Source organism: Lacerta agilis, chromosome 13 (assembly GCF_009819535.1).
Source record: "Lacerta agilis isolate rLacAgi1 chromosome 13, rLacAgi1.pri, whole genome shotgun sequence".
In the NCBI taxonomy this organism is placed as follows: Eukaryota; Metazoa; Chordata; class Lepidosauria; order Squamata; family Lacertidae; genus Lacerta; species Lacerta agilis.
Genome location: NC_046324.1, coordinates 26,160,290 through 26,174,207, shown reverse-complemented (window position 1 = coordinate 26,174,207; position 13,918 = coordinate 26,160,290). Strand labels below are relative to the sequence as shown.

Below are 13,918 nucleotides of genomic sequence, written 5' to 3'. Positions count from 1 at the left end.
TGACCCTCGTGGTCCCCTCCAACTCTACAATTCTATTATTCAAAGACTCAAGCCAGAGAGGTTAGTTTTAGTTCAACTTGAGTGAGAACCAAACAACTCTTAACCCCAATGCTTTGGGTCCTCCCAACTAGAGCAAGTGTGATGACCAGCTGGCTCAGCAAGTCTGAAATGGGGGACATTTCACTGCCGCTTTGAGCTCCCCCCACCAACTACCAGGGAGAAAGGCATCCCTATCACAACAAATGCAACCAAACAGTCAAGCGACTTGGTCAGGTTTGCTGGATGCCCATTCTTACAAAACAAAAATAATAATTGTGTGTTTCCTGTTTGTTTGTTTTTTAAAAAGAAATCACTCAAGTCAAGAGTTTTGTGCTGGCCCGCCAACACCGAGTGAAACCTGAATATACCCGACGATAGCACCAGATATGTTTCTGAGATCATGCCAAGAGTTATTGCTTTTGTAGGGTACAGTGCGTGGCCTTGCAGAGCAGATTCTCCTCTGCTGCGCATTGGAGGGCAGCAGACTTGGGTAGCCCTGAGGGCAGTTTGGTGAGAGGAACTGGAGTTAAGCACCATGCCTGTCCAACTTCGGTGAACAGCACCAGCCAAGGTCCCATGGGAGGAAGGAGAGGAGAGCAATTGGACAGAGACGGTGGCTGAGCTGCCTTCGTCTTAGGCAGCCATTTCTCCCCGAGGCCACCACCGGCTCTTTGCGCCCGAAAGGGTCCTGAGGGGATGAGAGTGCTCACTTCCGGGAAGCCCGCTCGTTCCCGCGGTCCCGGGGGCCATGGCCCTGCTGGCGGCACGTCTGGCAGCACTGGAGGCTGACGGTAGGGAGGTGGCACCTGCCCAGGAACAGCAGTGTCTGGCAGAAGCTGAAGGAGAGCCTGTCGCGCTCGCAGGCAAAACCTGCAGGAAGAAAACAACAGTGGCGTGTGGTGAATTATTTTTGCAGGGGAACAGTTGGGGCTAGAGGAACCAGCTTGTGAGGACCATTGTGGGGGCTAACATCACACACATGAGCACCTGTCTCCCTAACCCAGGCAGAAGCTTCCCAGGCTTTGGGAAGGAGGTGCCAGGGCTCTGACAGGCTGCTGGAATCCACCTGTCCTGAATCTTTCTACATTCAGCTTTGTTGGATACCCATAAGTTCTACTTGTCGTGAGAGAGGAAGAAAAACGTTTCTCTCCTTTGATTCACATCGTCTTCTCCCACAGAGCCAGGAAGGGAGAAGAAGCGTTTGCCTTTCTCCTCCCACAATTGGGGGGGGGGGCACATCCCAGTTCCCATACTCTGCTGCCCATCTTCTGTCCCCTCCCCTCCCGCCACCTGAAGTACTCATGCAAATGAACACACACACCCCACCCCATCCTGCCTCTCTTGATGTGAAACAGATGCTGCGCTGCTGGGAGGGAGTGCATCCCACCATCACTCATCTCAGATCTGTCCATATTCAAGATAAATGCTCCCCTGGGTGAAAAAACAACGGAGTGCTAAAAACCACATTGCAGCGATTGATGTGAGAACAGGGATCTCCCCCCCCCCATCTTTCCTGTGGCTGCCTAAGATCCTCACTAGAAGAGGAAGGGAAGGTTTGTGCATCTCATTAGCAACCTGGAGACACTCCTCCCCTCCACACCACCTGCTGCTTTACACATACACCCACACACAATATCTCTGCATCTTTTTTCTCATCAGAAAGTAGCCCCTGCGAACTTCTGTCAGCCTGTTCCAGTGTTCCACGCTCATAGGAATCACCACCACTCACTTTGGAAGAAATTTATCTCTCCAGCAGTGGCATCTGCAAATACTACCTTTTGCAAGATCATCTCTTTCCAACTATAAGGTGGGGAAGATCACATGCACACAAAGGAATAGGGAGCCACTTTTCAGACTCTTGTGATTTAGGATGACCTCAGGCTTTGGCAACTAGTCACAACTGGATCCCATTGCCTGAATGATGGATGACCTGTCTCTTAATCTTCCACCATTTTTTTTAAATAACCGAATTTACACCCAAGAGGCTTCCTCCAGGCTCTCATTTCAGCTGTGCTAATCCTTTTGGAGAAGTCCCCATCCCCCAATGCTAATACACTATGTGAAAGTTTGCTTTTGGCTGTTTGGGGGTCAGGCTTGATGAGGAGGCATGTGTGGGGTCAGAGCCTCTTGGGACACATGATTTAGTTTTGCATGCTTGTTTTTAAATTATGCTGATTTTTTCTGCATATTATTCATAATTATTTTACTGCGGCCTTCCAACAAAGAGATTATTTAAGCTGTTTATAAAAATTCCTTAACCAGCTAAAAGATGGTTAAGAAGGCGCCTGATGCTGTTAAAACTGAGTAAGCCCGTTGTCAGAGAAACAAACTAAACTTCATGCTTGAGAGACTTGTTTTGCTTTTGTATTTCCATCGCCCCCAACCTCTCTCCAATGTAAAGGCTTGCAATGGAAACAAGAGCCAAGACCATGGGTTGACAAGGCTTCCCCCTCCAGCACAAGAGTGAATTTCTGCTTAGCCCATTATCTCAGGCGATACCAGGTGAGGCCACCTCCCCCCACCCCATCGCTAATCATTTACACGCCAAGAGGAATAGCCTGGGATTAACCTGCTGCTCAGTGATGTGGAATGGGAACCAGGAGGCTGCAGCGGTGCTTGGCAAGGCGCTCAGCACCTCCAATGAGCTCATGATCACTTGCTCTTTCCCATCACTCCCAAGGCTCAGAGCTCATAAATGGCTCACTGGGCTGACGCAGCCAGTTCCTCGCCTAGCGCTCCTCCAGCATCCTGCCCGCACTGTACATTTATAGCACTCTTATACCACTTTTAATATGACCATACTTTTTCACCCCCGTCAAGAGTCCTGAGAAATGTCGTTTCTGCAGGGTGCTGGAAGTTGCTAGGAGACCCTTAGCAAACCACATGTGCAAGACACGTAACCCCAAAGGCAGGACACGAAAAATGGTTCTTACCTTGGGGGGGGGGGAGGCTGAGGAGATGACTTTGAGAGAAGAAAACTACAGTTCCCAGGAGTCTTTGGGGAAAGTCATGTGCTTTCAATGGATGGTGTGTAATGCAGCTACAATAGCCCCGGGCTGCTACCAGACAGGAGCTTGATATTCCAAATGGGCTGTTCAGCAATTCCAAATGGGTAATTGGCGATGCGTCTTTTTAATTTATTGGATTATACAAGGGACAAGAAGGGCAATCAGGATTAAATAGCTGGAGTGTGTGCCTATTTAGGACAATGATGCAGAGTAGACACTGCAACAAAACACCCCACATGTGTGGGGAACCCCAATCCCACAATGAAGTCTCCCTGGGAGCCCCCCTAGAGCATTAGGCAGCTCCCCCCCAGGCAATGGCTGGAGAGAGAGGTTTCTTCTGCCTACTGATAAAAATGTGTCTGAAACACAGGAGCCATTTCCTAGTCCATGGAGATTAGCAGTCATGACCTCGCACAGGCCAGAGGTTAAGACCTCTAAACCTCTGGCTCGCCAGCTCTATCGCAGGCTAAACCTTCTCTCGCTTTTGCAAATCGCACATCAGGAAGTTTATTTTCCTGCAGTGTCCAAGTATTGTGAGTGAACAGCACCATCCTGCACAAAAAGGCAAAGCAGCCTGTAGCCTAACCCTGAAAAACAAATACGAAAGGTCTGGTGTGTTTTTATTAACACACCCATGCAACAAACAGGTCAGCAGTCTGGATGTTCCATAGCAACATAAGGGCAGCCTGCTGGATCAGTATCCTCTTCTCACAGGGGCCTAACAGATGCCCATCACAGGAAATCCGCAAGGATCCGAGCACAAGAGTCCTCTCCCCTCCTGCCCTTTCTAGAAACTGGTATTCAGAAGTATTGCTGCTTCCAGCTGTGGAGGCAGAGTATAGCCATCATAGCTAGTAGCGACCAAAAGCCCTCTCCTCCATGAATTTGTCAAATCCTCTTTTAAAGCTATCCAAGTTGGAGGCCATCACTACCTCCTATGTAAGGGAGTTTCACAGGTTAACTATGCACTGCATACAGAAGTACAGTGGTACCTCTGGTTGCGCACGGGATCCAATCGGTAGCTTCGGTCGGATCCCGAGGTGTGCGTATCCAGAGGTACCACTTCTGCGCATGCACACGACGCATAGAGAGCTTCTGCGCACGGCGAAACCTGGAGAAATACTTCCGGGTTTGCCGCGTACATATCCTGAAGGATACGTAACCGGAGGTGAACGTGAGTAGAGGTACCACTGTGCTTTCTTTTCTCCATCCTCAATCTTCCAACATTCAGCTTCATTGGACGTCCGCAAGTTCTAGTGTTATGAGTAGGGCTGGGCGATATCGGGTTCTCAACATCGTGACGTTTCACCAGCTAAACATCGCAATATATTTTCACAATACATTGTGAAAAGCAGAGGGAGGAACATCCAGCATCGGTTCCAGCCCCGTGAGGAAGGAGGCAACCAAGGCCCAACCACAATATACCGCCAGGTAAAGGCGCCATTGCACTCTGACCCTCAAACCAGTCCTGGACGATGTATCAATACATCACCCAGGCCCCAATTGCAGCTGCTCTTGTGCTGTTCTACAGATTAGTCTGAACAGGCATTTGTAGTTTTCCAGCTGCAGATCAAATGATTTTTTTCTGTCGGGGGCTGGAACCAGGAAGCTGCCTTGTACTGTTGATCAGCCACAGGATAGCTTCAGGTTCTCTGCCCCTAAGCTTCTCCAGCCTCTGGTGCCCTCCAGATGCTTTGTACTGCAACTCCCATCAGCTCCAGCCAGCATGGCTGCATGAAGCTAGGGATGATGGGAGCATGACCACATGGGCTGGGGCTGATGGGAGCTGTAGTCCAAAACATCTGGAAGCCAACAAGGTGTGAAGGTAGTCAACTAAGTCACCATTATAATCTGAAGGGGGTTTACTTTTTGGGAGGTCTGTGGATACTACCTTGGGTAGATTGTTGGCGAGAGACACATACCTGTCAACCATCCAGATTTGACTGGTGCACGCCAAAATCACAGAAGACATCCTGGCTTCTGATTGGATGTCCTGTTTCCAGTGCCGAGTTCTCACGCCAGTCAGCTGGCTCCCATGAGAGCTTGGCACCAAAAGATGTACATCACCCATGCAAAAGAAGGTGCCCGTGGAGGTGGAGGGAGGAGCTGCTGATGGGGCACATCAGGCCACCTCTGCCAGGCCCAGACACCATGCCTCCTGCCTGACAATGCCCCCACCAGAGGAGGAGAAGAAGCTGACAAAGATGAGGATGTTATCAGGGAAGAGGAGGAGGAGCTGGAGGTGCTGGTCTGGCGCTGAGGGAGCTGCTGCCCGTAACAGAGACAGGGAACTGGGGTGAGGAAGCCCCAGCTGTCTTGCATGGGAGCACAGCACTGAAAGCCACGCATCCTGATTTTAATCAGTGGGTTGTTGGAAGGTATGGAGACATACAAACTCCTAACCCATTAATTTTAGATCCCAAGAACTTGTAGGTTTTATCTGCCATTTAAAAAAAAAACTGCTGGGGCAGCTATGGACGTCTGAAGCATTTGCCCTTTTAAGAAGAGCTACAATCTACAGGATTTGCTGTGTGGTTCTGGGGCAAGCACCGATAGGCCAGCCTTACAACATGGAATTTCTCCAACTGGGGAACAAACATTGGCAGTCTTTCGTGTGGAGGAGATATTTTGCAGCTGATAATGTAAGCGTCTGTTCTCCAGCCCCACTCCCCCTCACCAGACAGGCAAGTTAAAAGCATAATGTTCAACAGCAAAGCAAACTGAATATTTTAATTAAGGGCTGGTTAAGTCCCTCCGTGCCAAATCATACTCAGCAGAAACTCACAAGGCCTCGATGGGATCAAATCCCTCTTTGGATATTATTCAGAAGGTTTACTCCTAAATCTGCTGCTAAGCCCGGAGGGAAGAGGTTGAATTTTTTCACAGGGTCACAGAAACAAACTTTGATGCACATTCCTAGATAAGGAAATGGCAGCTCGGAGAGAGGCAATTGTCGGGTCAGCTTTAAAAAGTGTGCAGGAGAGCCAAGCTAGGCAATGTCTTAGCTAGTTAGTGGTACAGTGGTACCTCGGGTTAAGAACTTAATTCGTTCGGGAGGTCCGTTCTTAACCTGAAACTGTTCTTAACCTGAAGCACCACTTTAGCTAATGGGGCCTCCCGCTGCTGCTGCGCCGCCAGAGCACAATTTCTGTTCTTATCCTGAAGCAAAGTTCTTAACCTGAAGCTTTATTTCTGGGTTAGCGGAGTATGTAACCTGAAGCGTATGTAACCTGAGGTACCACTGTACTGTTAAGTGCAGAGGCTTTTTCATTCCTTTCAGAAGATGCCCGCAACGACCAGGACCTCAGCATGGGGATCTGGGGGCTTTAACCCTTTCCCAACTGGAGGTTTCCCCCAGTGCAAACTGCAGGCAAGAGGAGACCAGTCCAGATTGGGTCCAGATCGAGGGGGGAAATCAACCCCCATGGTCTTAATCCATATTGTGCTTGCATGTAAAGGTACAGGTCCATAGTTAATTGTAACTTCACAAAATGTACTGATGGCCTCCGATTTGGATGGCTTTAAAAAGAGGATTTGACAAATTCATGGAAAATTAGGCTATCCGCGCAGCCTTGCAGGCCACAATGACTGTGCTTTCCCTCCAGGGTTGAGGTCTGAAGGTCAGATACTGGGAATCACAAGTGAGGAGAGCACTTCTCTTGCACTCGGGTCCTGCTTGTGGGGTTCCCATAATGGCACCTGGCTGGTTGTCATGGACATGCTGGATCCCGAGGAGTGGTGGTGGGCACCAGCTGGGGAACCCCCCCCCCCCAAGGGAAGAAGACTCAGAACCAGGGTACTGGTGGTGGGACGATGATGAGTGGTCAGAGGGAGAAGCCTGGGAGGAGGAGGTGGTGGAGGAGGAGGAGGTGTCAGAAGCTGAAGAGGTAACAGGGTTTAGAGAGCAGGAAGAGGCTGTGGCAGAGAGCAGCCCAGACAGAAGTAGAGGCTGGAGAAGTGGAGGAGGGCAAGAGGCAGAGATGAGACAGGTTGCTGAAGAAGCCAGGGGGTCTCTCCCTCCTGCTGCGACCAACTCCCCTCCCTGCCTGGTCTCCCAGAACCAGAAGAGGTATGAAGAGGGAGCCTCAGGTTGCTGGGAAAGGAACCAGGAGAGGGGCCTTAGAGAGCGGTGGAAAGGCAGGGTCCTTGCAACTGTCTCATTGGGACAAGACCTACTGGGAAGAGTTACTGTGATCATCAGGCCTGCACTTCTGGTTTCTTTGAATAAAGAGTAAACTTCATTGGCACCGGTGTTTTTATTGCTGACCTACCCCTGACTCTGGTTCCTGATATCGGTCACTGTAAGAACAGGAGGCTGGATGCTAGATAGGCCCCCTTGGGCCACTGATCTGAAATTTTGGGCACATGTGCCCAAAGGGCTGACTCCTCCCCTCTGAGATCATGGACTCAGAATCAGGGGCAACATAAATTTCACATGCGAACCCAAGAGGGTTCACACATTTGAATTTGTCAGTGTGTATGTATACCTACTCCAAGTCACTTCCAGATGACCTGCTTCTTGTGCCCTCATCCTCACTTGTTTGCATAGAGTTTGTGGTCAAGTGACATGACACCTGCTGTTTAATGCAGGTTATATGTTATAGATTCGAGCAATTGCTATCCCACGCTTCCCGGAGTATTTACCCATCATCTTCCTTACTCCAAAAACCCAAAGTCTGGGGAGAAAGTGGGCTTGCTACACAACAGAGGGCACACCAACACTTATTTTCCCTCTGCTCTTTCCAGGCACAGCCTGTGCTTTAAAGCGCTGTATCAGAGTGCCTACCCCTTTTGCTCCAGAGCTTTCCCAGCAAAAACTTGATCTTTATTGCTCCATTGGAGCAAGCATCAATCCGTGGAAAACCTGAATTGACATTTGCTCTGACTGAACACTAAAGAGCAGGTTTTACCAGGGAAAGCTCTGGGCAAAAAGAACAAACACTCAGACATCGAGCTTTAAAGTGAGGACCTGTGCCTGGAAAGAGCGGGGCAAATAAGTGCAGATAAGCCCAGAGCCAAATCCATGTCAATCGGCCTTTAACTTGAAGTGTTTCAGATCCTGCAGCCTCCTTCATTGGGTGGGATGTGTTAGGATGCCGTTTATGTATACAAATGTTGTTAGCTTTTGTTTTGTTTCAGTTTTATATTGCTTTTTATTTTTGCAGTATATTGTTAAGTCACTTTGAGCTTACTTTTCGTAAAAAGGACAACTAGTAAGTGTAAGCAACGCCACCACCATTTGAATTTGCTAGTATGCAACAGAATGCCACCTGTAAAACAGTAGCAGACTGGAAGTCGTTTGCTTGGCTTTGCCTTTGATCTTAATTGCCTTTGTAATGTGCACCTGTCGGTCACCTACCCTGGACCTCCAGACTGGGATAGGCTATAAATCCAATCAATGCTACCGCAGAAAAGGATTTCAAAAGTGGAGGCAGTGCTTTCTAATTTCTACAACACATCAAAGGAGAATTCAAAGGTCTTTGGGGCTTTATTAAGAGTTTTGTGGTCCCAAAGCAGAGGCGGCAGCTGAGCTGCAGACCCTTTTCTCTCTGGGGCAACGCAGACAGAAAGGAGCAGCAAGGAATTGGGGGAAAGAATGTCAAGTTTGACCACAAAGGTCTCTTTCAGCTCAGCAAACAATGACATCACTGTGTCAGAGGTTACAGCTAGCCCCACCAAACACCCCCTCCTACAGCATCAAAGGGGCAAACTGGGGGAAGGGAGCGAGCAGATATTATCCCTCTGGAGAAGCCCCCCAGGCCTGTAAAGAGACATTTCTGCCTTTCCTGGATCTCGAGCTGGCTCTTACTGGATCCCCTTTGAACACAAAATCACCTCCATCCCTTTGTCTGGACGGATTTTGCACTTGGATTCTGCATTATTAGACTCAAATGTTTCCATGGAGATTCCTCCAGGGAGGAAGAACCGTACCTTGGAACTGGTTCCTGATTAGAGCAGCCAGGAAACGCAGCCACTGAGTTAGCCAAGAGTTGCAGAGGACGATGCTCTCTCTCTCTCTCTCTGCCCACCCACCCTGCCTTGACTGCTACCATCAGCTCCTGCTCTGAGCACCATCTGAAAGATGCCACAGGAAGCTGCGGAGAAGAACGCCTTGGGAATATTGCTTTGGTGCCTCTGATGGAGCGCTGCTTCCTCTCGGCAAGGCCTATTATCTCTGGCCTTCAAGAGGGCTCTTTCAGGGAGCTATTTCTGCAGGAAGCACCCGACATCTGTCTCTCTGCCAATCTTAGCAGCCGAGAGTCCTTCTCCCAGGGCAAGACACCTCTTCACACGCACATACATGACACTCAATAAATGATAGCTGTCAAGTGGCTCATTACAGGGACTAACCTGAGCATAAAATGGAAGGGCTCACGGCATTAACACCCCCAACGGTTGTGATTTCCGCTCTGCAGAGGGTTGGAGTCACTTCCAATTATATGATTCTAAAAGATATTGCATCTCCACTGATCACAGGTTTGGATCCAGCACAGAGCAAGCATGTCTCCGAGTCTCCAGCTACCAGTCTGATTCCAGCTCACTCATATATACTCTGGCTCTTGATCTCTTACAAAGCAGCTAGGTGTGAAGGGTGGAGGAAAGGCCTACACTTTAGCTTGGAGGGCACCACCCCATCCCCTAGTTGCAGCTCTTGCTGAGATAGTTCAGTATGGACAGCATGAAACTCTTAATTTCAGGGTTGTGGGTTCGAGCCCTGCATTGGGCAAAATATTCCTGCATTGCAGGGAGTTGGACTAGATGACCATCGGGGTCCATTAATTCTACAATTCTATGCTTCTAACCCACCTCATTCTTTTGGGGTGCGAATGAGGACACTTAAGTGGCCAGCTAAGATTGTTGTCTTACTAAGAAACTTGTCTGACTAGGTCAGTGATTTCAGTCAGCCATACTGATCTCCCCAAAATGACAACCTTCCAAATGCCCTGGGGGGGGGGGGGGGACAGCCCATTTTTTTCTGGTGAGATCTCAGTAGTCATTTTAGGTGCTATGATCTCACGCTGTGTTCTCCCCCCCCCAACCCCCCCCAAATTTTCGGGGTGAGAGTGAGGCGTAGGTCACGTGATTCACCCTGGAGCACATGTTGGAAGCTGCGTATCCTGGTTTTGCATCGGGAAAAGTTGGAAGGTATGTTTCCAAGCAGTCTGGCTTTCAGCCTAACATGCAAACAAGTTTGCACAGACATGTACTTGCACACATACTTTCACTCAATGCATTTTAAAAGCAACAACTTTTCCCTGCAACAGCAAGGGGAAAGCGGGCTTCCGCAGCGACTGAAGGATCCTCCTTTGGTGATTTGCGCAATCCTGTTTCATGGCTTTCAGTTAATTTATCCCTGTTAGTTATAAAGTTTGGCTCCTTGTTCAGTCTTAAACTGGGGGACGCTGACAAGCCGCAGCTGCACAGTGTAACACACACACACACACACACACACACACACACACACAGCTCTTCCTTCTTAACATTCTGTGTTACTACATTTTTATTAGCCTTCTGCAGCTGATAAGAAGCAGGTTTATTAATAGCCTGATCTTCCGCATAGAGAATACAGCATGGGTTTATGGGCTGCTGATGACGATGCTTCCCACTTCCTAAAGGGAGGCAGGATGCTGGGAAGAGAGGCATCACCACCTGGGGCGAAGGGCCTGCTTTCACTCAGGCAGCTCCTAATGCCACACAATCATTGCTTTTCTGCTATAAACTATAAACGGAATCACCACTGACTTCTCACCCCCTTGGGGGGGCAGAGTTCTCTGTGCACCTGTTTGGGCCTCCCACCATGTTCCCCCATACCCTGGGGGCACTGCAAGCAGGGATTGCCTCCCCCCCCCCCGTCCAGGGCTACTTTCCCAGAGGCATCTGGCTGGCCACTGTGAGAAGAACATGCTGCACTAGATGGGCCCCCATTTGGACCTATCCAGTAGCCTGGCTCTTCTTCGTTTATTATGAATCCTAAAATGGAACCTCCACAGACAGAGACAGTCTACCTTAGGATGCTGGACAACAAGAGTGGGAAGAGGCTGTTGCCCTGGGGGCTTCCCGTTTGGGGCATCTGTTTGGCCACTGTAAGAACAGGATGCTAGATGGGCTCCCTTTGGCCCGATCCAGCAGCCAGGCTCTTGTTATGTTCTTAATTGTTTTCAAAGCCGCTGCTTTGATCATTTAATTATCAGTTTCCAGATAATGGAATGGTATGTCTTCAGAGGGATAAAGAAGCAAGGGGTGGCTGAAATTCATACGGTGCCTGCCAGGTTCACCAGTTCTCCCCTTGCAGAAGAGGCAACTTTAGTCATGCTTAAACAGCCATAGCAGAAGCCAGGGACTTCAGTTGTTTGGTTCCTGAAGCTTTTCTTTACGTGGTCACACCATCTTAGTGTAACACTGCTGGGTTTCCAGAACAGTTTCAGGACATAAACATAAAAAGAAGGACAGAGGGGAAGAGAGCTGCCCTTATACAAATCCGTGGTCTTAGTTTTCAACATGTTCAGCTGCTTTGAGTTCGTTCATTTACAAATTCATAGCTGCTAGAAATCCAAGGAGTGTGTTTCTATGCTGGGAGGTTATTTTGCAGATCATTTTCCCTAATGCCCCACGAGAAGGCTGTGATTGGCTGTGAATCCCATATTGGGGGGTTGGAGTAGATGAGCTTTGGGGTCCCTTCCAACTCCACAATTCTATGAGGTGAGACCACTCTGCAGCAGCCTGTATGGGGCTCTGCACTAAAGACCAAGGGGACATGACACCTCTGTGCCCAGGCCTGCAGCTTTAGCAAGAATCTGACTTCATATGGCAAGCGGATGAGACTTTCCCCCTCCCTCCAGAGTTCAGCAGGATATGTTTTCTTTCCCATCAGCGCTTCCTGCCCTGGGCCATAAACCAAATATAGGCCATTAAAAAACCCAGAGCGTTCAGCCCTCCACGTTCCCTCACATTGTCTTGCATCGTTTATGTGGGGGGAAATCATGACCCTATACACCAAGGCCATTGTATATCCATCAGCACCGCAGGATCTGTATTCCCACTTTATCTCTCAGCGCTATTACCATGAGTAACAAGTATTCTTCTGGAGAGAGGCATTTATTGTAAGGCTAACATTTCCTGTGCCCTGCCCTTGCACAGAAAACCAGTGTAATCTTTTGGCAACAGCCAGGATAATTCTGCAGACCACGCTGGATCGGGCCCTTGGGAGCGTTTGCATAGTTTGCATTTTTGGATCAGAAGCAGGCAGGTGGCGCTAGACCTCTAAGCAGTGGGGTGGGGTGGGGTGGGGGGTTGCACCAAAGGAGCCTGCTGGGAGGAGATCAACATTTCTACAGTATACTCTTTCCACTGAATGGCTAAGGCCGATGGAAGAAGTGGCCTTTTCAGTGGTGGCTCCACACTTATGGAATGCTCTCTGCAGGGAGGCCTGCCTGGCACCACCACCACCTATTTTTAGGCACCAGCCAATTGCTTTTATTTTTAACCAGGCCTTCAGCACTTAAGGAGGGAAATTGCATGGGGGTGGCAGGGAAAGGGCTGACTCCCCTTCCCCTGTTGCTGTGGCTCTGGTGGAATCTAGACACATATAAAAAACACTGTGAAAATGCTTTTTAAAAAAACGTTTTGAAAAATATATTGAATTTGCCATAAGCTTACCATCACCATCTAGTGTCACACTTGTATAACACACTTAAACCATTGTATTTGCAGCTGTATAGCTGAGTCCCCTGACTCCTGTGGGAGAAAATTCCCTTTGTGGGTTCAAACCAAACTCCTCATTAGTCAGACTTTATTCCGTAATGCAGTACGGGACAGAGCCCCAAAGTGTCTGTGAGAACATTCCACTAACACCCCCTGCCCCATATATGAAATATGCAACATCCTGGCTGTTTTACTCTCTAGCCAACCACTTCTATCACCCAGCACATCACCATCTCTTCATCCAACCATACTCCTTGAAAACACTGACTCAACACAAAGTTTTTACTGAATGTACAGAACCCTCCTTGCACCTTATCTGCAGCTGTTTTTTCACTCTAATATTCGTTTAGGTTCCTCCTAAACTGGTTCTTACCAGTTCCGTGGTCAGAGGCCGGACTCTTGTGTCCTCGCCGCTAACACGCCTTGCAGAATCTCTACCTCTCCCACCCCTCCGCCCGCCCCACTCCGCCACTTACTTGGTGGGCTGGGGCTGCAGTCCTGGGGGTTGCACTTTTGCGTGTTCTCCGGCCATGGTTCATGGTCGCAAAGGCTGCTGTCTTCTTCCACCTCCCCGGTCTTGGTGTTCATGCACTTGACCTGCCTCTTCTGGATGCCTCCCCCACACATGGCCGTGCACTAAAGAGATCAAAAAGGAGCTCAGACCACCCAGCCACAGCCTGCCCTGGACCACCCTGAGGAAGGGAGGAAGGGTGCACCCTAATTTCCAATCATCAAAAGCGTTCTGGATTCCTTCCCATCAGGGATTCAGGAGAAGGATTCCTGGCTTACCTGCCCCCAGGATCCCACTGTCCACTTGGTGCAGGGGTGGACATTGCAAGGCCTGGTGTTGTTCGGGCGGAGGGCTTCGTCGCACCGTCCAAATTCCGGGCAGGTCACCAGGCGTTCCTGCTCCCCTCCTCCACACAGCTCAGAGCACTAGCAGGAAACAGGCAGGAATCAGCTGAGAAGGAAGAACCACCGACCCTCTACGGGGGATGCAGGCGGGTGCTTGGGCAAGAGCTAGTTCTGAGCCAAGGAGCAAGCATGGCAGTGAAAACAGGAGTGGGAGGCACACAGCAACCTCCATGGGCTTGTCTGCTTGGTGGGCTTCCTGTGGAGTAAGGAGGTCCATTCACGGCCAGGGCAGCACATCGTAGTGGCCCCCAGAT

The 13,918-nt window shown here is 49.5% G+C and overlaps 1 protein-coding gene across 3 annotated transcripts in view; it reads right to left on the bottom strand.

Moving 5' to 3' along the window:
• Positions 1 to 306: 306 nt before the first annotated feature.
• Positions 307 to 13,918, bottom strand: part of ADAMTS7 (ADAM metallopeptidase with thrombospondin type 1 motif 7) — a 58,288-nt gene continuing 44,676 nt past the window's right edge. For all 3 annotated transcript variants that reach the window (XM_033166565.1, XM_033166563.1, XM_033166564.1), the window contains 3 exons: positions 13,539 to 13,685; positions 13,226 to 13,385; positions 307 to 909 (listed from right to left, as the gene is read on the bottom strand). In XM_033166565.1, coding sequence (XP_033022456.1) covers positions 746 to 909; positions 13,226 to 13,385; positions 13,539 to 13,685 — 471 coding nt within the window. In that variant the 3' untranslated portion in view covers positions 307 to 745. The remainder of the gene's footprint in view (positions 910 to 13,225; positions 13,386 to 13,538; positions 13,686 to 13,918) is intronic.